Genomic DNA, 22,428 nt, shown 5'->3' on the forward strand with positions numbered 1-22,428 from the left:
TGGTTGTTTTTTTATCTTTGGTCCAGAGTGAGCAATGTGTCTTACAGGAAAACTAATTTGTATGACTGAAATACACTTTCAATATAACGATCCCAGGTGTCTTCAATTTAGCCAAACACTTTTTTTTTTTTTTTTTGGACAATTAATCTCAATATTGCTGATTCTTGAAAGTAACCAACTGTCATGCAGATTACTGCCGCTGCAGTAATCTGTTGTCAGGCTTTTGATGCTGTGCAGAACGTCAAGCAATGTATTACTGATGTCTAGCTCCAACTCGTACTTTTTACTTTTTCCAGAGGAAAACACCAACAAATGTCTTGAAGTTTGTTTATGTTCCAGTGCCTCCCAACATGACCAAAATATGTTCACATTTTGTGTTTTTATTGAGGTTTTCTGTGGCGTTTCCTTGCTGTTGACACGTCGGGGCTGGTACAATGGACAAGAGGCAGGGTACAGCCAGGACAGGTGGCCAGTTTCTCACTTGACAACCAACCATGCACACACACTCTGATCAAAGGGCAATTATGGCTGAGTTGGAACCCAACATCCATGTTACTGAACTATGCGAGGGAGCCCACAAATTCAAGGGAAGATCACGGAAAAGGGAGGCTGGAAACGCCCTGACCAGGATTTGAATCCAAGATCTTCGTTCTCCAAGGCAACAACAGAGAAAGCTGCTCCACCATGCGACCCTGGAAGGAGGCGCAGATTTAGTTTCCACGTGCCTTGCACAGAAAACACTAAACATGTAAGAGATTATCGGTTCAGAGGTTAATCTGTGTGGTGAAAGTAAACTACGACATTACCTTGAACTCATCCTCCCCATGGTGAAACATGGTGGGGGCTGGATCTCTTTGCTTTTTTCTTTTTTTTAATTAAAGAAGATGTTTACAGGTGCTAGCTATTCAATCTGTCTCACGAAAGAGTTGTAGCGGTAAAGTCCAGTGAAACGCTGTTCTGCAAAAGTGTTGACCCAGTAATTATAGATTTTTTTGTCATAGAAACCTTTAAAGCCAAACTAATTGGTTTGGCTGTGACATGGCAAAATGTGAGCAAAAGGTTAATTTGTAGAAATACATTTAAGATTCACATCTGTGCATCTCATGCACGGATGTGAATGAGTACAGTCGCCTCTTAACATCCTTTGTTCGAATGGTAACTCATTTTTTTAAGCCAGGTTGCTATTCTTACATTGACCTTGTCCTAAATTCCTTTTGTGACATGCTTTATTCTTTAAACGGAGACAAAAGACACCGGCTCTTACACCTACTTTACTGTCACAGTTTTATGTAGACTACATTTAATTTCATAGCTACATTGTCTGATTGCAGCAACACCATCACTCTTAGGACTCTTAGTTCCCTGAGAACAGCACTTACAGTTAAATAAGCGTGATGGCTTCTTCCCTGCTGACATTTATGACCTGTGTACTGAGTGTCCCGCCTGTGAGAGGGTATATAGTAAAAGCTCTGACACCGGCTCGTCCCTTCGGGGGCTGGAGGTTGCTGCAAATCTCGGAGTGGCTGCTTCACATCGAGCGGCTCGAGTGATGGATGGCCTCTGGCGTGATGTATAGCTGCTGCTTTCCTTCCCGCGGGCGTGCACGCGCGCCGTGTTTGGTCAAGTGACCTCCACTTCCTGCGCTTGTCCCTGGAGCCCCAATTTGCTGTCCGGGTGTAAATATGATCCATGGCGCTACTCGGCGGATGCTGAGTGATGGGCCTCATTGTCCGGAGGACGGGAATCAGATTGTCCTCGGTTTGTTTTAGCTGCCTCTGCACTTGGAGGCTTCTCCTCGGCGGATGTGGATCCCCACTTTCAAGAGCGCTCGATTGAACGCCACAGTTCACACATACCGCTGCTACTAAGAGCACTACTCACAATTGTACTAAGGAAGAATAACAATGAACACCTATGGCATTGGTTCTTTATGTTTCCTCACTGTTAAAAGGTTTTTCACAGTGTCTGAAATGACAACGTCTTGAAAACGTATCCATAACTCTTTCATATAAGAGTGGCAAGAAAAGCCACTGCTGTTTGTCACAAACCATGCTAGAAATGCTGGGTACATGTAGGCAGTGGGTGCTAAGTTTAGATGATAAGACCTGACTAACTTCATTTAATCTCAGTCGGCCTGAGTTGTTTTGCAAAATGTTCAATATATAGCGGAGGAAAATGTGTTGCAAAAACACACACGGCTCTAATTGCAGGAAATGTGGTTCTAAAACATATTTACTCAGGGAGCCTCCGCACCAAAGCACGACGCACAATTCTGATTCTGATTTGCACTACATTTCAGAAACCATGTGCAATTTTCCTCCTCCGTAGCTCGTGTCAGTGCAGTCGCATAAAGTCGTGATAAAACACAGAGCTTATTGGTTAATGTCATAAAATGAGCGAAAGGCGTATGAATACATTTGCCAGCCATTGTCCGTTGACATTATTTTGATGCTACTCTCTGTTGGTAATTTGAAAACGAATGAACATTTTTGTTTGCAGACGGCCATTAAGCGAGCCGACCTGTCTAGAAAACCCCACGCAGCTCCGAGACGCTTTTCAAAACTGTTCCAAGAGCCAAATACGCAAAGTCTCAGTTCGCCGTCGAGGGATTTCACAATTCTCACTTTTGCTGCCATGCACGAGAGTGCGCAGCTCACCACAATATAATGGGTCACTGAATTCCCATAACCAAGAGAACTTCCAGGCGCTGACATAATGCATTTTCCCCCTGCTACAGTTACTTTGGTAAATACACACACAGAGAAATTAGATTTGGCAGGTCATTCAACTCTCCCCCTCGGGGATGTGCGACTGCCTTTTCCTCTTTTTTCCTCTTTCTTTTTTTTCTCCACGTTTTTTTTTTTCTCTTTTAAAGCCCAAAACAAACAGTTTGTCACAAACGCAGATAGGAAGCGTTCTGCAAACTTGATCGTTTCCTTCATTCACTCCTCGAAATGAAATCTCGCGTTTTAAAAAAGATGTGATAGCGATGCAATTGAAGAATCAATCAATGGGGTCTCAGACTATGGAAATGCCTGGTAGATTAAACATGTGGGGTGAATTTTGAAAAGGACAATAATGTTCATTTGTCCCTCCCCCCCACCACACACACACACACACACACACACACACGCGCACACACGCACACATGCATACACACACAATTCAAGTCAACAAAATGAAATAAAAAAAACCTAATAAATAAAGAATGAGCTATTGCAGGTGTCAAAAAGCGAATATGATTTCTGGGTTTAACTGATGGAGGAGCTACTACATTTTTTTTTTATTATTTCACAGTGAGAAGACATGGTTGTGGGCTTCAGCCCACCTTAGACTTTGCCCAGAGCACTGTTGGAGGAGAAAGTCCTTCACACGGCTCTTTCTGATTATTCATGTATGGCCACCGCAGCTCCCTTGGCAACAGTGAAGGGAGAACCCAGTCATTCAATTCGAAATGCTGTTAATGCAGAGGTGGTGCTCTCGGAAATGCATGGACAAAAAGAGGATAATACCTCTTTCTGTTGGAAAAAAAAAACAAAAAAACGAAACAAAGGCAACACACGGTTTTGTTTTCATGTACGGCTTGCTTAGATGTTCAGTCTGTAATCAGGCGGGTGATTCACCAATGCTAGGGCTGTGAGAGTTGGTGTTTTTAAGGAAACAAAATAGAGGGAAGCTTTGTCGTTTTGTCATTTGAGCTTCGACGCGGCTGTGCAGAAGCCTGAACAAATGAGCTTTTTATAAGACACTGGATCTGACATTTCCTCTCGCATCCAGAGATGGAAAGGTCTTCAGTTAGTGAGGCAGCATTAGAAATAAGAGCAGATCGTTGTCCAGTTTATCATTTTGAGTTTTTACAAAATTAGTCTGTTCCACATGTTCCACGTGTTAAACCCAGTCCTAATCAAATTATTTAAAGAAGTTTCCCCCCTTGATTACTGTCTGCAGTTAAAGTATGATGAATGTATCCTTGTTAAACTAGTATGCAAATCAGGCCTTAACGTGGCTGTAATTTAACTTTTACTTAAATTTCCTCTCAATCGAGATGCCATAATACATTTCTAACCTATATCTAGCTTCCCTCAAATTTTCTAAGATTCTAAGAAATGCTTGCTAATCAATTATGTGAGCATATAAACAGTGACAACACGTTTACAGAGTCTCTGTCATGTTTCAGCAGGAATGGATGTTCTGATAAGAAAATAGGATTGTTTGTCAACCAGAGCATATTGAAATTAGTCAGTCACTTACTCTAGGTTACATTAACTTGACCTCTAATGATAATGTGTGGGATCTTTGCGTCGTCTTTAATCAGAACATGCAATTTCATCACCATGAAGTTTTCTAAGGTTTTTGTTCTTTAACCCAATAATTTGCTATGTCTTAAAGGTGGAGTATTTAACTTTTATGAAAAAAAAAAAAGTGTGTCTTGCATATTTTTATTGTGTAAGTCAATAAGAGTTATTTGCGACACTTTGGAAGAGCTTTCAGGTTTCTTGCGGTCATACTGATCACTTTTTTCACTCTCTTTCTGCTATTAATTTTGTTACTGCTGTCATTATTTTAAAAAAAATAGAAAAGTTGAATCTGGTCTTGTGTTTTTATTTAGCTGTTACATTCCTGGAGCGAGCCAAAGCTGAGCTACTGCTGCTAACACCTTTATGTTCTCTTTCTTTAGATGATACACTTCACTTGTCTGCCTGTTTGACCCTTTTCTCTTCTAGATAAAGACACTGAAGGACTACTGGCTCAGAGTTCAGAAGTTCACTGTTTTTCTCTCCTATGTGAAGCTACTAAAAGAGTTGCTGTTGCCATTAATTCTTTATTTATTATCTGTTCGCATACAATCTACAGTGTTTCTGTTTTATTCTTGTATTTTTGTCTGTGTGTTTTCTCTCCTCAAATCCCAGCTTCTACTGGGGGATTTTTCTTTTTCTGTTAAATGGGTGTTTTCCTGTCACCAGCGGTGTCTCACCACATGCATGCTCTGTGTGATGGATTGCCACAAAGTTATGGACTTGATGGAATTAGCCGTTCGCTGCCGACACATCTTTGCTTAAAGTGGAGGGATGCTGCAAAGTCAGTCGCCATCAACAGTTTTTTTTATGCACATTTTAAAGTATTGCATTAGAAAAGTTTGATGGAAATCACAGTTTTGCAAAAAAAAAGTTTTTTTTTTTTTTTACGCTCGCTCAAGATGGGTTTTTCGCTTTTCTGAAAAAGAGTTAATGAACAAAAGGGGAGCCAGAAACACATTGGTTGAATAAATTGTGAGGTAAAAGTTTACTTCAGAAGTGATCCACTATCTCTGCTGTTAGAATCATTAAAATTGCATTTCGCTCTCCACGACTTCGCCAATACGAGTTGACATGACAGAACAATTGTAATGTAAATCACCCGATAGCAACGCATTCCTAAAAACCTCTCTCTATATTTTTCTGAGATCTGTGGTCCATGGTAGCTTGCGATCTTTACTAACACCTGACAAAATCAGGTAGCCTGGTGGAAAGATTTAAAAGACTTGGATGTTTTACCATGCTATTCCTGCTAGCATAGATTAACATGATAAACTGAACTTGACTGTGTTGAGGTTTAAAATGAGGATCTTGACGTTTATTTTGAAGTAACTTTGCAAACTTAAGCAGAACCTGAGCACCTCTAGAGACTTGGAACATTTTACCTTGTGTCTAATGTTTCTACAAAAATATGCTTCACTTTTCAGTTTGAAATCTATTTCAGTTTATTAACTGAATTAAATAAACCAGATTTTTGATGTGCACCTTTGTATTCACTGCAGCCTGCCCTTTGTGTCCAGAGGTCTGCACTTACCCAATTGAAAACATGTACGAGAATTACCTTTGCCTTCTTTTTCTAGGTATTACATGATATCTTGTCATTGCCAGGAGACATTAGTTAGCAATACTGACATGTTTACAACTTTGCAAACCAAAAGCTTAATTATAACCTCAGAGTCAAGGCTGTGTGTGTGTAAAAAAATAAATAAATAAAAAAATTAAGAGTTGAAGAATGGATGGAGGTGCACAGACATTGTTATCTTCTACATTTTTTTTTTGCTCTAATCCGAAAAATATGTGCAGCCACTCATGCAGAACAAAACCTGGGCCTCTTAAGAATTTCCCTCTTCTGTTTGCTAGTTATTTGTATTTGCTTAATTGAACAATGAATAAATTTGCCAAATTGCTTTACCAAAAAACACTTGCACTGAACATTTCGATATTTTAAATGCGAGGTAAAAAAAAAAAAGGACAAATATTGTGCTTTCGAGCAGAATTTGTGCACTCTGCTCATGCGAGAAGAGATTCTACATGAGGGATAACACGCATGCAGACAGCTTTAGACAAGTGAGCGTTTCGCTGCCACTCCACTGAAATTATATTCCAGCAGGTGCAAAAAAATGTGATCTCAACTCGGTTGATTATGCACCTGATTTTTTATTTTTTACTTTACTGGTGTTATTCCTGCTAGCATAGATTATACTTCCTGTGGGAATCTCTCCCCAGTCCTAAACTCATGCTTCTCTCTCCCTGTCAGCATGACGGAAAGCTCAACGCCTTCCCTTAAAAAAAAAAACAAAGTTACTGAGTCAGCAGTACATCGGCGCTCCTATCAAGCGGGAGAGCTTCATTAACTTCTTCCACTTCTGTTTCAAGAGCCGATTTCTTATTGTCGTTTTGCTTTTCCCTCGAAATGCGGTGAATAATTAAATTGGCTCGGTGAAATATTTAGCTTGGGCTTTCCCAGGGAGACATAAATATTTCTGTAACATCAGTGAGAACACAAATAGTTCCTGCAGCAACATCAGTTTGCTCATTTGATGATTTATCACTAAAGAAGTATCACTTCATATGCGTGTATCACAGATCACCCCAATGGAGTTTGGAGAGAGAGAGGGAGGGAGAGAAAAAGAGAGGATTAGCCAACAAGTTTTTGAAGAAAGATAATTTAAATTCCTGCCCTGGATAGGGACTTTTATTCTCGTGTTTTAATCCCTCGACAACGAAGAGAAAACACAGAGCATTTAACTGCTTGTTACATCAACTCTAGCGGAAGATGAAAATGGGGAGATTGGACTGGAAAGCCAAGAACTAGGGTGTGTTTTTTTTAAAGTCATTTTTAGATAGATTTGTTACTGATTTGATAATATTGCCTCAAATAGCCATGGGAAATAGAGTATTACAATGTCAAAGGAATGAATTATCACATGTTGTTCCATAAGTAGTGTAGTAGTAGATACAATCTACTACTAAATTGTAGTAAATTTAGTAGTAAATTTACTGCAATTTACTACAATAACCACAAGTAGCTCTTGTGGTTAATCTCTGAACACTGGACTCACTTATAAGTGTTCAGAGATTTGTTTTTCCCTTACTCCAGATTTATTTATTTATTTGTTTTACAACTATACAGGTTGGCTTGATGCTGTTTGGTAAATCCATTTAAGAGTTATTTTTCAGTGCAGAAGTAATAATTTGATAATTTACCCAATTTTAGTTCTGCTTTGTTGATTTGATGATCGGACATAACTTGGAGAAGCACCTTTAGCAACACTCACCTAAAAATAACTTCTTATTATGGTGGATAAAATCTGACCCACCCTCCTTTACAACAGTACGTCAGTCTACGAAAGTTTATGGGAATTCATTCAGGTTGTTCTCCTCTAAGGTCTAACTATTGTAATGTAGTCGTTTTCAGGCTCGGACTTTGACTGAGCCTTAGCAACCATTTGAGTTCTGTGAATGATAAGAAAAAATAACAAAATACAGTTGGACTGGAGTTTCTCTGCTCCACTTGGGATCACTGTTCTGCTGACAACCTTATTTTGGCCAATCTTTAGCAGTCGGACTGACGGCCTTATCTTGATTCTACAATACTTTGTGGAAAATAGGACAGATGCTGTGATTTAAGATGAATTTTCACACTGTGGTCATGTAAAAAAAAAAATTTGTGTTCACTTCACTGGCTTGTTTATGCTCAGCGCTTGTGGTTAGTGCATCTGATTACATGGCGACTGCTTTTCCCTCTTAAGTCTAACAGAAGCAGGAAGGATGTACAAAGTTTTTCCCCTGAATGGACTTGAAAAACACACACACGACAGTTTATCTTTGGCGTTTTCAATTAGGATTGTATGTAATGAAATATTTTATAATATATTGTGGCCTGCATGGTATGTTATGAATGACATACTTTGCCTTTTCTGTTTTACGCTACTTTACGTTAGCTTAAAAACAAAAAAAGGTCACTTAACCTTACAAACCACAGTACATATCTAAAATAAGTTTCACACACTTGTACCAGTCAAAGCATTTATTGTCAGATTTTTTTTTTTTTACTTAAATGCCACTATCTGCTGAATATTAATAGCACTCTCAAGGTTGCACACAGGTTAATTCGTGTCCTTTCTGGTGAATAACTAAGGGCTGATGTATAATGCATAAACAGACTGCCGCTTTCCGGGGCTTTGCTGTTGTCTCAGGTGTCCGTGTCGGAAGTTTTCAGGAGAACGGATTGCGAAACGTCTCCGATGTTTTAACAGAAGTGCTTTTAACTAAGTGTCATGTTAATAACAGCGACGCTTGCATCGGGGGGTATCATCACAAGATGATAACATGAGTGGTCTGAGGCTATTAAGTTAAAAAAAAAAAGAAAAAAAAAAACAGAGCTAATCTGCTTCTATAACCAGGAACAAGAGAAATGTGAGGATTTAAGCATAGGTCTGTTCTTCACATAATAACTGAAATATTGTCTTATCTGATCAGTCCCTTTGTGACTGTGTCACGGTGAAACTAATTAAAGCTTTTCTGGATGTGCACCACAACCACTAAAGCTGTACAATTGATGGAATAATATAAATTATTAGTAGTGGTAAAGGATGGAGTTGACATTACATTATATTTCTTCATTCCTTTAACTTTCTCAGTTGCAGGTAGGGGTGCCGGTTTTCATCTCTTTATTGTAATAAATTCCTGGATGGATTTATTACAATAAACCTTTCTTTATTAATTTTGTCTTCACATGGGATCCTCTGGACTTACTAAACGCTGCACAAGTACAAGCCATTTACCATTTCACCATCAATTTAGCTTAGTGGAATTTTCCGTTAAATTAAAACGTCTCATATTTGACAAAGTTCGACAAATGATTTGATTAATACAAACCAAGTAAAGCACATTTATGTTCTTTCGAAAGAATCAATAAACAACGCGTTGTAAAGTGCAGCAAATGATAAGAAGAAAGGATCTAGTCAATAGAAAGTCACTGTAAATCAGACACTCTTTAACGCTAAAAAATGTGGATGAAATACTTTCATTTTTAGATATTTATAGAGTCTGAAGATTGATGGTATTTTGAAGGTTATACTAAAGAAAATTCTGCGTGTAGCTGATGTACAGGACTTTAGCTAGAACGCTGGCGTCATGAAAAGCCCGGAGACACAAAAATGTGCTTAACAGCATGATTGCATCAAACAACATATTTATAGTTTGTTTTTTTTCTGCCTAATTTACTCAATTTTGACACCGATTGAAAATACTTCTTTTTTTTAATTCTATTCAAGTGTCAATGCATCGTGGTGACGAGCGTTTGTCCTGTGCTGGATTCATCAAGTGTGTTGTGTCGGTAAACAACAAAGTGCGTCTCGGGAACAGACAGATTTTACGTTTCACGGCTTCCAGTGCAGCGGCAGCACACGAGTTCGCTGCAGCCAGGAGAGCGTAGCTGGATGCAACTTCCACACTCAGTCCTACGCTTCGTGATCTGATTTAGCCAGGGGCGTTGGTATGATATTAAAACATTGAGGAGCCCAGAAACTTGGAAAACACTGACTGTTTGCATTCATGGTCAACCTCATAATTATTTCTGTATTTCTGGAATGGATTTATTTATTTTTCCCCTCATATGTTCTCGAGACACACAGCACTTCCCAGAATGCAAAAGACACCATTGACAAAGCTGTCAGACACATTTTATTGATCGCAGTTTCATGTGTTCCTAATTACCCAAGCATTTGACATGTGGAGGAGATGTTTGTGCCGTACAGCAGCTCATTGAAATAGAGAAAACCTTTTTTAGCGACGACGGTTGACACAGTTGTTCTGAGTTCTGATCTTTGTTGGAGAATGATTCATCACATCCTTGTGCTCTCTGTGCAAATGCTCCAAACAATTCAAGCTTTACTCGATTTTTAAAGAGTTTTTTAAACACACCCACAAAGTTACAGAATCCTAAATGCACAGCAATGCAAACATGTGATTAAAAATGCATTCTCTTTGGTCTCTCAACGCAAACTAAACAGTTCCTTTAGCAATATCCTCTATGCATGCTCTGGGCGTACATTGTCCCCTTGATTGAATCATAATTCACTCGAAATTACAATGTTAAAAAGTCAGGTTATTTTGCACAGCAAAACATACAAAATGAACATCACGCTCATCAAAGACCTAATTTGAACTCTTAAAATGCAGGGCTTCCCCCAGAGAACTTGTTAAGCCCAGTGCTCAGGGCGCTACGGCAGTCATCCAGCCCCCTGCCGTGTTTTTGAGTTAAAATTTTTTTAAAGTTGACAGGAAATTTGAAAATATCATTTGATACTTAGGCTTTTTTGTAAGGCTGGAAGATTAACACCTCATCACCAACTATAAAGACTTAAAAAAAAAGGCAATCATTTAAAAAATCCTAATAAATTAACAATGCTAAGCCTGGTAGGGGCACAAGTAAAGCCTGTTGGCCCGCCAGGCTTATAATGCACTGAGGGAAACCCTGAAATGCTAATAAAATTCTTATTGCAATAAAAAAGTCGTGGATCACAAATCTGTATGGAAAGTCAAGTATTATTTATTACAAAGTTTTTTTTTTTTGTTGTTGTTTTTGATGAACATTAAAGCAAAATCTTGCTTTGGAATAAAATAAAATGCTGCTTCTTCAGTTCATCTGCAATATACAATTTGCAAGCTATATTGGAACTATCATGAGGATTTGTCGATATTTCTTTTGAACTTTTAATAACCAACATCTCTCATTGCCACATTACCCGATGACAGTTTCTTTTCCAAGAAGTGTTTTTCAATAGACAGTTGCTTGAGAGGCAGAAGATGGTAAAAAAAAAAAAAAAACAAAGTTGAGGGAATCCATGAAAATTGCCAGAGGCTCTAAGTTGTTAGCGAACTGAGTGAAGCTTCTTTACTGGACTGGTTTGAAGACCCCTGGGCTACCAGTCCATGTAAACAGAATATTTATTTAATCGTCCTCTTGCCATGTGGGACCGGCTCCAACTTAGAAAAAAAAAAACCCAGCATGGATTTATTTTGCTCTCTCAGGCACAGCCAGTCTTCCGATTATATGTAAACCTTTCCTTACTTATGGATTGGCTGATGTATTGACTTAAGGCGGCGTGTCAAGGAAGATGCGGAGTTTAGTTTGCTGATGAAAACATTTTATCGTTCCGCCATTCAGCACAGTTGAGCAATTGGAGACGTGTTCCCTCTGAATGCTGGAAAAAATTGCATTGTTTGTGTGCTTTTGTGCTCAGTCCTATCTTGTGACAGCACATGTCTCGCCCCATGTTGTGAGTGCTCCCACCGAGCTGTAATAACACACCTCACTGCTGTCTGAAATATTCATAGCCAGGTAAGCCCGTCGCTGTGAGTCAGTCACATGGATTCCTTATTATCACCCCCTCCTGCTCTCATCCCGTGTCACTTTATTCCACCTGCCTTTTGGAACACCTCGCTCCCCTCTCAGCGTCTGGCAACGCATTACATACCCACCCAGTGTAGAGTTTTGGACTCCAAATGCCAATGTGCCGCTCTTCTTTGTTACACTCTCTGCTGGCTTTCAGAGGATGATTACCAGAATGCTTTAGAAATGTGGACAGATGTATAAAAAACATTTTTTTGTGTGTGTGCGCTTGTGTAGGTTTCAGCTAAAAGTATAAATATGTGTTTCAGAACTAGATTTATATTTGTTGGGGGAAAAAAAATGTGTTTCAGGTTCAGCCTGAAACACATTTCAGGCTAAACACAAAAGCAGATTATACTCATAAGAGACCCAAATTCAGTTATCTTGTTCTTTTCATTTGTGCTGAAGAATTAAATGAAAGTAACCTCACAGGATGTTTTATTATTATTATTATTTTTTAGCAAAACCCAATTTTCTTATGCATGAAAAAAAAAAACTAAGTTTTTAAAGTCACTCATACAACTTTAGCCAGTTTATGTTTACTTTTTCCTTGAAAACTAATTGGATAACCTTACATTTATTTTCCCTTTTAAATGGGAGAATAAATACACCACTATAGTAAACAGTTTGGGCTCCTGTCTCTCTCGGTTTACTATATAAAATGCCTGTAAAATGTCTGTCTTGAGGTTCTGCTTGTGGAACCTCAAGATAATCATTAGCTGAATTAATCCAAAAGTGGCTCATGCAGTCAGTGTCACTTTCCGTTTTAAACGCCTGGCATTCCAAGGCGAGTGACTGCTTATTGGTGCAGACAGAGCATCTATGTGTTCAGGTAATATTACTGGGTCACTGCTAACATATTGGAGGAGCATTGAGACGATTCTGTAGCACTGGTGTACATTTGCATTATTCACAGCTTGTGAGAGCTATGATGCTAATGAAGCACAATATTTTGACATGTCCAAAAAAATAAAATAAAATCTGTGGCAGCCTGGCTTACCTGTTGAAATTATGTATGCTGCAGTGGTGAATGCATAGCAGGGCATTCATCACTGTAGCATTTCATTGCAGCAAAATACCAAGTGGATGTGAAAACTTCTGACAGGAGCATAACAGAAATAAAAGGTTGATCAGTAAATCTGTTAATATTTATTAGTTTGGTGCAGTTACGTACATTAAAACCATAGCAAATCAGTCTCGGAAACCCTTCCTTTCTTGACTCTGTATTATTATTACCACAAGGTTGAAACGGGTGTATTTGAGAAGACATAGAGTACACACCCTTTTAGTCTTTTGTTGTTGTGCTTAGTTTTTTTTAAATTTTTTATAAACTTTTTAATTTTCACTGCAGCACGGATGAATCTCTCATCGGATTTTGGACTCGATCTCAGCTGCTGAATATCTCTCTGAAGCTAGAACTCGTCGGCTGAAAAACATATACATATATCTATATATATGTATTTATATACACTGCTCAAAAAAATAAAGGGAACACTTAAACAACACAATATAACTCCAAGTAAATCAAACTTCTGTGAAATCAAACTGTCCACTTAGGAAGCAACACTGATTGACAACGGGGACCCTCGTCGGGTCAATCTGTGTTGCTTCCTAAGTGGACAGTTTGATTTGACAGAAGTCTGATTTACTTGGAGTTATATTGTGTTGTTTAAGTGTTTTTTTTTCAAGCAGTATACATACATACATATAAACATGTATCCCATATATATTATTACCCCATAAGGCGTCTATTCTTATATTATGTCTATGATCTGAAAGCTTACTGTTCTTACAGCAAATTGGCAGCACACCTGCACTTCACTGGACCAAACCATAATAAAACAGGTCAAACTAAACAACAAAATTTAAACAAAGATGGAATAAGATTATTAATCTAATTTACAAACTCATCTACATAACTAAATGGTCTGCAAAATAAGTCATTTAATACAGGGCAACTCCAAAGGACACTTTAAAGAAAAACTAATGATACAGTAGGAGGAAAAAAAAACCCTACATTTAGTAGAACCCAGTGATGCAATTGATGACGTCATCCAGCCATTTAAGCAGGAAGCGCTGAGCTGGCCCCTCCCACACACCTGCTCAAGAAGCAACATCTGAAATGAACAAAAAATGGTGAGTAAAACGGAAAAGCAAATAATTTACCATAAACGTACCTTGAAAGAAAAAGCGTTAGCTTGAACTAAAACGTACGTAGATGTAAACGGGAACATAATGCTACCACGATCAAACCCGGGATAGTGAGCGAAGGAAAGTTGCATCAGGGTTGCTTAAATTGTAGAAAGATTAAATAAATTGGAAGAATAAGAATAAGGGACAAGTGGTAAACACAAACAGAACCACTTTGTCACATCTTTGTTTAATACATAATGAATGTGGAGTCTAGGATGTGTGTTTGGTACACCTGAGATTAGAGCTAATCTAACTGAGTTTTGTTTAGAAAACCACTGAGAGTAGCTAATTGGAAATCCGTGCACCTTATGTGAAAAAAAAAAAAAAATCACTCCCGTCTTTCACATCGTTACTCGGTTTCCTCTGATATTTGACGTACTTCAGCATAAAGCAAACAAAAGTCATTATGTGTCACCCAGTGACATCACTGCCCATATATGGTTGAGTTCAGTTTTCTCAAGCATGGCTCACATTTCGATTCATTTATTAGTTTTGTGGTACAACAAAAATACATGAGGAAACTTATTGAAATTATTTACACACATATAAATAAAGACTAAATCAGCTATACATTAAAACCATAAAACCACATCTTGTAGTCATTACCATAACCTATCCGAAGAAAAAAACTAATTAAATGAAACTTCTCATCAATTATTGTTTTAAATAGTTATATTCAATACAAGTAACTATGAATGGGTTTAAAGTAGCAAAAAAGCAAAGTGTGGAAATTTTGTTAAAACACAAAAACAGAGAGAAGCTGGATCCTGAGGCCGGTGAGTCAGATACATCAGGGACTGAATGTCTACAAAAGATGCAAAAACAGGCTGGCGGACTTTACATCCAGGAAGACTCTGTGAAAACAAGCTCTCATTTTAAAACAGACACACCATAGACACAAGGTGGCTTGTGAAATGGTCTATAGGTGTTGAATCCAGTGATTCTACTGCTCCTCGTGATTGAAAGGAGCCACTTTATATGGTGTTTGGTAGGAAAACCCTTGAGAAGTCTCAAAAGGAATTGGGCAGACCGAGAACTAAATGACAGATCAAATCTCACAGCTGGCTTGGAAAGAATTGGGTGGACTCAGAAGAGCCAGTAGACGTAGGTGGGACAGGAGTTACTCGGGCAGCTTGGTGACGGATGAGTGGACGGATGACTTGATAAAGTGTCTCTATGCTATAAGAACAGTGTGCCCATCGCTGTTCGTACACATCGCAATGTGAATACTCCAGTAGCACGGCGGCATACTGTGCAGATTTAGCTGGAATATTTACACCAGCGGGTAAAAATTCAACTTCAGCAGAACTGAAGCAAAGCAAGAACACAGCAAATACTGTTGAAGCAGCTTTCTCTCTCTCTCTCTCTCTCTCCGTCTCTCTCTCTCTCTCGCTCTCTCTTTTCTTTAACAACAGATAGCTCTCATCATTGCTGCACACCTGAGACCATTCAGCAAAGGTCAAACTCAACCTGATGACCTCGCCCGGGCTCCATCAGGATGATATAGGCACAATGGAAAAAAAAAAAAAAAGAATCAAGGCCACCTTTTCCTCTAGACTGATTTTAAAAAGAGTAATTTTCCAGGGAGGATTTTCTGAGTCCTTTTGTTCTGAAACAAAACCTCGATCCGCACAAGGTGGCTCTGCACGGATTCTTTCACCAGGTTTGCTGCAGGTGAAGTGCTTGCTCACAGGTTAAAAGCAGGAGTTAAAGGAAAACTACAAGTCCTTTTAAACAGACATAATTTGTAAAAAATGAAACAATAGTAATAATATCATAAGTCAGCTTAAGAATCCAGGACAACATACATGTAACACAAGTTAACTATAGGTAGGCCATAAAGACGGAAGGCAATACAGAACACAATATTAGTCGATTTCAGCTTTAGATTTCAAATTTGAAATACATTCTCTTGACATGTGACACGTGAACCGATCTTTCCCTAATTAGATTTTTCTTTGTAGACAAACTGAAGGACTTTCTTTATGATTTGACGGGAAGTCGTTTGTCTTTGTGTTGCGTACCCTGAAATGTTCCCGCAGCAGAAATGCTTCCTTTAATCATGTTTATTCAGCGGCGCTTTGTATTTTCAGCTACCATGTTTCTGTCACGAGCAACGGCGTACAAAAAGAACTCAAAAGTGCCATGGGAGCCAACCGAGCAGTATTGTATGTTTTTTGAATAAGAGAAGAGGAGGGAAAGAAATAAATAATAAAAAAAAAAGCACAAATGCATACAAAAAGGACCCAGATCATGCCTCTGTTGACTGTTCCACTGAGCGTAACACAAGGAGGCCATTAAGAATCCAAGTACTCACACAGTGTGGGAACATTAAAGGAAATAGTGAAGCATGAAACAAAAGAACGCAGCTGGCAATACAAAGCACACAGCTCTACTGCGCCGAATGAGATATTTTCTGCTGAGACGTCACACAGTACATTTTTCACCAGGTTCAAACTGTAAAATCTGCAGAATATAAGAAAGCGCTGGTCTCTGACCCTGACATATTGCTGTGGAACTGTTGTTGAGAGGCTTTACAGCCTCGGATTCTGGGCTGACAGAGGTGTGTGTTAAGCATCTATAGCGAGATATGATCAGGAATGCAGGAGCAGCCTTATAAGAAAACGCTGTTTATAAAGCGGCACTGGAGATCGGCGTATGTGAGAGTATGAAGGAGGTGCAGAGGAAGGAGGGGCGGGAGGCAAATATGAAAAGAACAGGAATTCAGCGAGATTTCTACGGAGGGTTGGGAATTAAAGGTGCAAGTTGCAGTTGGAATCTATTATTTTACAATGACTGAGACCATTTCATCGCTGCGGTGACAGAGATTGGACGTCCTTTAAAGGAATTCAAAGGCAAATGACTGAAAATGACCAAGTCCTGAAAACACGAGGCATGTTTTTAAAGGTGAACAAAACAGATTAAAAACAACAATTTAATGCAATCGTGCAATTTTCCTGCATAACAAATCAAAGATGAAGGTTTGTAAAATTCTTAGACGTTCCAAAGAAAATCAATCTGTTCTTAAGACTGAAAGTGTAATGGGTAAGTAACAGCAAAAATGCAGGAGTTTTATAATAATGACTTGATAGCTCTGGACCTGCAATATTTTCACATCTTACATTGTGCTTACTAATTATTCTGACATTTTACTTCAGTGATTTCAATATCTGATGTCTCTGCTGAGAATAATGTACGCCTTCGATATTCTTTGCTTGGAATAAATTGCTTACATCTACACAAGTGGAGTTACACCAAGGTTTTACTTTGTGCACTCTTCAACACAAGAGATTGTGAGTTTTATACCTGTCCAAAATTTTAGGGACGTTTCAGGGTCCTTTCAGGGGCCATCCTTGAATGGCATAAATAAATATCTAATCTGCAGCAAAAGTTCAGTTTTACACTAAGATCTCACTGCTTTACTTTCTGACAAAACATGATTATTAAACAGACATTCATCAGAATGCGCACTTTTGTATAATTATTAGTAGGTATCAATATTCTTCACCTTTAAGATTTGTTTTAGTTAAAGCCTCTGACATAAGTCAGATGATGGCTTATAGATGATGCACATACAGTTTTATTTTTAACTTTGCTATGATGTTCTGATTTTTGCACATTTTCACATTTCTAACACTAGTGATGTGCTCTTGTTGTACACTGTAATTACATTTGACATGTGTAAATAAAACAAGAATGTGCCTTTAAGTCAAGATTTAGTGCCAAGACCCCTTACATTTTTAACCAGTATCGCTTAACCAATGTAGATTTTTTTTTAACCTCATGCTGTGACTGAATTTAGCTCAAAAATATTTAATGAACTGGAAGCATGAATTAGTCATGTTTTAACTTAAATTAATTGAGCTCACAACTAATTCTTATGTGCAAATACTGATATAGACAATATTGCAAAAAACAGGAATGCATGTGCTCATCATGTCACATTATCAAACATGGTTGTAGAACATTTTTCCTCAAGACTTGGTCCAACAAATGGATGCTGACCATCAAGATGCACTTTCTGTTAGTTTTAAAAAAATACATTTAGGCTTCCATGTAACCTGTAGGTAGGATAATATGTCTCAGGATGTCACAAAACAGCATGTTTGGAAATGATTTGTTAAGCTGACAGCATCTGGAGAAGATGGGGGTTGGGGGGGTGATAGAGTGACCATTCATCCTGCCTGACATTTGTTATTTCAGAAACACTTCAAGGTCCTCGATTACCTCTGTGTAGCCTCCATCACTCCCTCCTTCAAGATGCACCGTTTGCTTCTTCAACAAGATATATGAAAAAGTCAAGGCATCTCAGAAACCTTGCTTTTCCCGTCAAGAGGCCAATTCCTGCTTGGTGCCTTTCACTACAATTACCATACACTGGTGAGGTAATGGCATGTCAAAAATATTTCTTTAAGGTGAGATGCATGCTTGTGTCTGCAAATAAATTCCTTCAGGACCATAAACGCCACGCCAATGTAAGAAAGAAAAAAAAAATGTAGAAAAAAAGTTATCAACAGGAGCTGTAGTCCAGATATTTTGATCAAAACATGAGAATTTTTTTCTTCCCCTCTGCTGCAAATTAAAAAGTAACGACTTTCACCGTGAAATTATTTCAATAACTGTGTTGTATAACTGTTGAAGCGTGGGAGTGAAGTCATAGGTTCGTGGTGTCATAGATAGGAAAAAAAAACACGTGATGATGTTGATAAAAGCACCAAATGTGTCAGCGCACGGCAAAATACTGTTGATAAGCTTTGTAGCTTAGAGTAGAAAAATGTCCTTTACATCTTGGCAGGGTTCAGTCAGCCTGTCACGTCAGTGATGAATACATGTGTGAGTGTGTGTGCGTGTGTGTGTATGTTTGTGAGAGGAAGCAGAGATAGGCTTTGAGCGAGGAGCAGGATTTAGTAAGGAGGAACAGGAGACATCAAACTCCGCGTTGGTAAAGTAAAATTGATTTTCAAGCCTTTTCATCTGAAATGTCTTTGCACGAACAATACACTTTCTTAATTATTACCAGACGCGTGTTTAAGAAGAACAATGGCATCAGATATGAAATTCAATTGTGACTCAAAAGGAAAAAAAATAAAAATAAAAAAAAAATAGAAAGATTGGGTTGGAATTCAGAACCCCACTCCCCATCCACCAGCCCACCCACCCACCCTTTTTTTTCTCCATTAGAGCAATTGCTAATACCTTTTTGAACAGAACAACATAACTTCCCTGTCATCTTAGTTGTCAGTTTGAGTCTGAGAGCAGAGCGGTGATTGCAGGCTGTGGCTCTTTAGAGGTAGACAGCACCTTTCTGGCTGAGAGTGGAGGGAAAAAAAAAGCCATTGAATTGAAAGGAAAGTGAGGTGAACAGTGGGCAAAGATGAAAGCTGGAGCGAAAGCGGCAAGACGTGCATTTCAGTGACTCAGGGTCTGCAGGATGTCGCTGTCAACCCCCACATTCCGCACAATGGATGCTGCGTGCGCGTCGCGCGTTGGTGCAGCGGCACATCCGCTGTCATGTACAGCCACCCGCCTTTCGTGTGCACTTAGCTTCTCATTAGGGGCCTGTGTGACATTAGGCGACAACCTGTGACCATCTAGCTGCGGCGTGTGTCTCGGTGGGAGGAGGGAGAGGCGGAGGACGGAGGTGGAACTGTTTGTGTGACTCGTTGTCACTTGTCAGGTACCGCGGCCACTAGCCTTGAGATACTTGGCTGTTGTCTGGGAGTGCTTTATCATCATGATAAATGCAGCCTTGGAGCCGTGCACTATCAGCATGCTCAGAGGCATGAGACGCACTCTGACTAATGAAAAGAGAAGGTCAAGGAGAGGGGGTGGAGGGGAAGAGGAGAGTCGGTGAACAGAGTTGTGGACGTGGGGCAACATGTCACCAAATTTGTAAAATGTCTGAGTGTGCAGGAGGGATGAAACACTAACTTTTCACTAAAGCAGAGCCTTGCTAAGGTATTTAGGGACAATTTTCCTCCCCGTTTTGTCATTTTACATCCATAAACTTCGGTGCATTTTTATGGGATTTTATGGGACATAAAATGGATTTATGCTTTCTAAAAAAAAATGTTCAGCCCCCCGTTGGGGAACCACGTTTTGCTGCATTTATAGCCAGAGATATATTAAGGTGTGTTTCCACTAGTTTTGTACATTTGGAGGCTGACATTTTTGCTCTTAGCAGCTTGACAATAGCTCAGACTACTTAAACGAGCATCTGCGAACTGTAATTTTGAAGTTTGGCCACAGATGTTTGTTGGGATTATCAATCTAGGACATTTTAAGACACAAAAAGCTTTGGTTTTACACCAAAGGGGTCAGGCCTGCAGGCTATTGCAATAACATCTCATTCAGGTCCCTTAAACTTTCTGTGGTTACATTTAATGGAGGCCTCAGAAAGAAGAAGGGAATGCTGGGTAATCTATCTTGAATCAGCAGAATCACAGTAAATCAGATTAACAGAATTTTTGTGTGTTGTTTCACTTAAAATTGTTAAGAAAGAAGGAAAAACTTTCTTATTTGCAGAGATTATTTAAATAAAAATCAAGATTTGTCCATCAATGCCCAAGTTGTTGCTTTTAGTCCACCATCAATTTGAGGTTTTGAATACAGAATCAACATGAACAGCCATCATGTTCGGCTTGACACGTCTCTCTTCACAGTGGAAGATATGGTTGTTTACAGCACAGCCATTATTTCTAATAAGCTTCTTAGCGTCGAACTGACACATTCCGTCACAGACAAACATTAGCGATTGGGTAAAAACTCAGACTTCAAGAGAGTCCACGCCTCCGACAGGCAATCATTTCCCAACAGCCAAAGGTCCAGGCCCATCCGTACGAAGCCAAGTGTAGAACCAGGGGCTGGTTTTTACCAGGCTACCTCTGCATGTTTGTGAATGATGGTTTTGTTGGAAGAGGAGCCTCCACCTTCAGCTTTTTGTAGCCCCTTACATTTTTTTATGTGTTTAGCTCCCACTATCCTCAAATTAACCGTAACCATCTCCTTTGTCCTTGCTAAAGGAAAGCATCCCCCATCGCATGAAGCTGCCACCGTCATGTTTCACAGAGGAAAGAATGTTGCTTAAGGTCACGTGCTACGTAATAATTTGCAGTTGGGCCAAAAAGTAGAATTTTTGTCCCAAATGGAAAATCTTGCGCTTTTCTGCCTGCTGTGTTCTTTGGCCTTTCTAATGTGGAAGACAATTCATATTTACCAACAAGCTTTCTTATCACATTAAATCACTATTTCAGGTACATATTTACCCAGTAGGTAACTTGTGAAGGTGACTGGTTGCCCTGGGTTTTACTTAGAGTTTTTTGATTAAAGGAAGTCAAATACAAATGCAGAACAGACTTTTGAGATTTTCATTTGTAATAAATAAATTTAAAAAAAAAGTGCCGCCTTCCTTCCACATCACAGTCATGCACTGCTTTCTGTTGATATATAACAGGAAAGTCCCAAAGAGCACACTGAAGTTTGCTGCTTCAATGTGACAAATTGTGGAAAAAGTTCAAAAGTGGAAGGTACTGCATGCACAGAGAAGCTCGTTGTGCTCCTCTGTGTGTTGTTTTGACAATTAATGCCCTCATTTAAAAAAAAAAAAAAAGAGAAAATAACCCATTATTGTATCACACCTATGCATAAAACCCCACATCCTGACATATGCCTCCACGGCAGCAAAACAGAGCACCGTTATCAGGGCAAAAAAAAAAAGAGTTTCTCCCTGCAGCAATAATTTCCTGCTTCACCCTTTCAAAACATTCACTGCACCATATCGGCACCACTATGCCTCTAATTACATTTGACAAGAGGGGTTACATTAATTTTCTTGTAACCATGTTACCAAAGACACCTTCCCCCCTCTCTATCTTGAGTGTTATTGCAGCAGGTGTGAGGAATTTCTAGTGCAGTGTTAATTCTGGAGTCATCAAAGTGACAGCACTGAGCTTGGGAATCCTTTCAGGCTCATTACCATAGTCTGCTGAATCTATTGGCACGGCCCCGCATGACTGGGCAGACGCTGCTTCGGGGCCGGTCGTCCGATGGAAGCAATAATCAGGAGGGTTAACAGATGCAGCTTCGTCTTCGGGGGTTGGGGGGGCCACATTCCCGCCATTTCCCGCTGTTGAGACTCAGGCAGAGCAGGAGAATCACCCATGCTGCTTTCACACAGTTTGTTATTGAAAGAAAATTAGAATGTTTTCTCACCTGGGATGGATTTGACTTGAGGATGTAGTTGGAGAGATTCATTATTTGAGGTCAGAAGTCGGATGGAGCTCGATTTAACCGTTTCCCCCCAACGAGCTGCTGAAGATGGATGTGTACAGAATGCCTGGGAAAAAAAAAGAGAAAAAAAACTGTCTGTTGTAAAGCGGAAAGGCTCAGAGGGATCTCTTTTCCAATACATGGTAATGAGGAATGTGCAATTAACTGGGCTCTGCGAGCAGGAGGTGCACAACAAGGAGCGGGGTGGAGGTGGGGGGTGGGGGTATGAAGGAAGACAGCACACAATGCTACAAACTACACCAAACTATTTTT

At 39.3% G+C, this 22,428-nt stretch overlaps 1 protein-coding gene across 1 annotated transcript in view; it reads left to right on the forward strand.

Moving 5' to 3' along the window:
* Nucleotides 1–14,744, forward strand: part of LOC103475883 (unconventional myosin-XVIIIa-like) — a 120,552-nt gene extending 105,808 nt beyond the window's left edge. The window contains exon 47 of the mRNA XM_081615571.1: nucleotides 389–14,744. Coding sequence (XP_081471697.1) covers nucleotides 389–416 — 28 coding nt within the window. The 3' untranslated portion in view covers nucleotides 417–14,744. The remainder of the gene's footprint in view (nucleotides 1–388) is intronic.
* The last annotated feature ends 7,684 nt before the right edge of the window (nucleotides 14,745–22,428 follow it).

Source organism: Poecilia reticulata, chromosome 14, assembly GCF_904066995.2.
Source record: "Poecilia reticulata chromosome 14, P_reticulata-male-v2, whole genome shotgun sequence".
Classification (NCBI taxonomy): domain Eukaryota; kingdom Metazoa; phylum Chordata; class Actinopteri; order Cyprinodontiformes; family Poeciliidae; genus Poecilia; species Poecilia reticulata.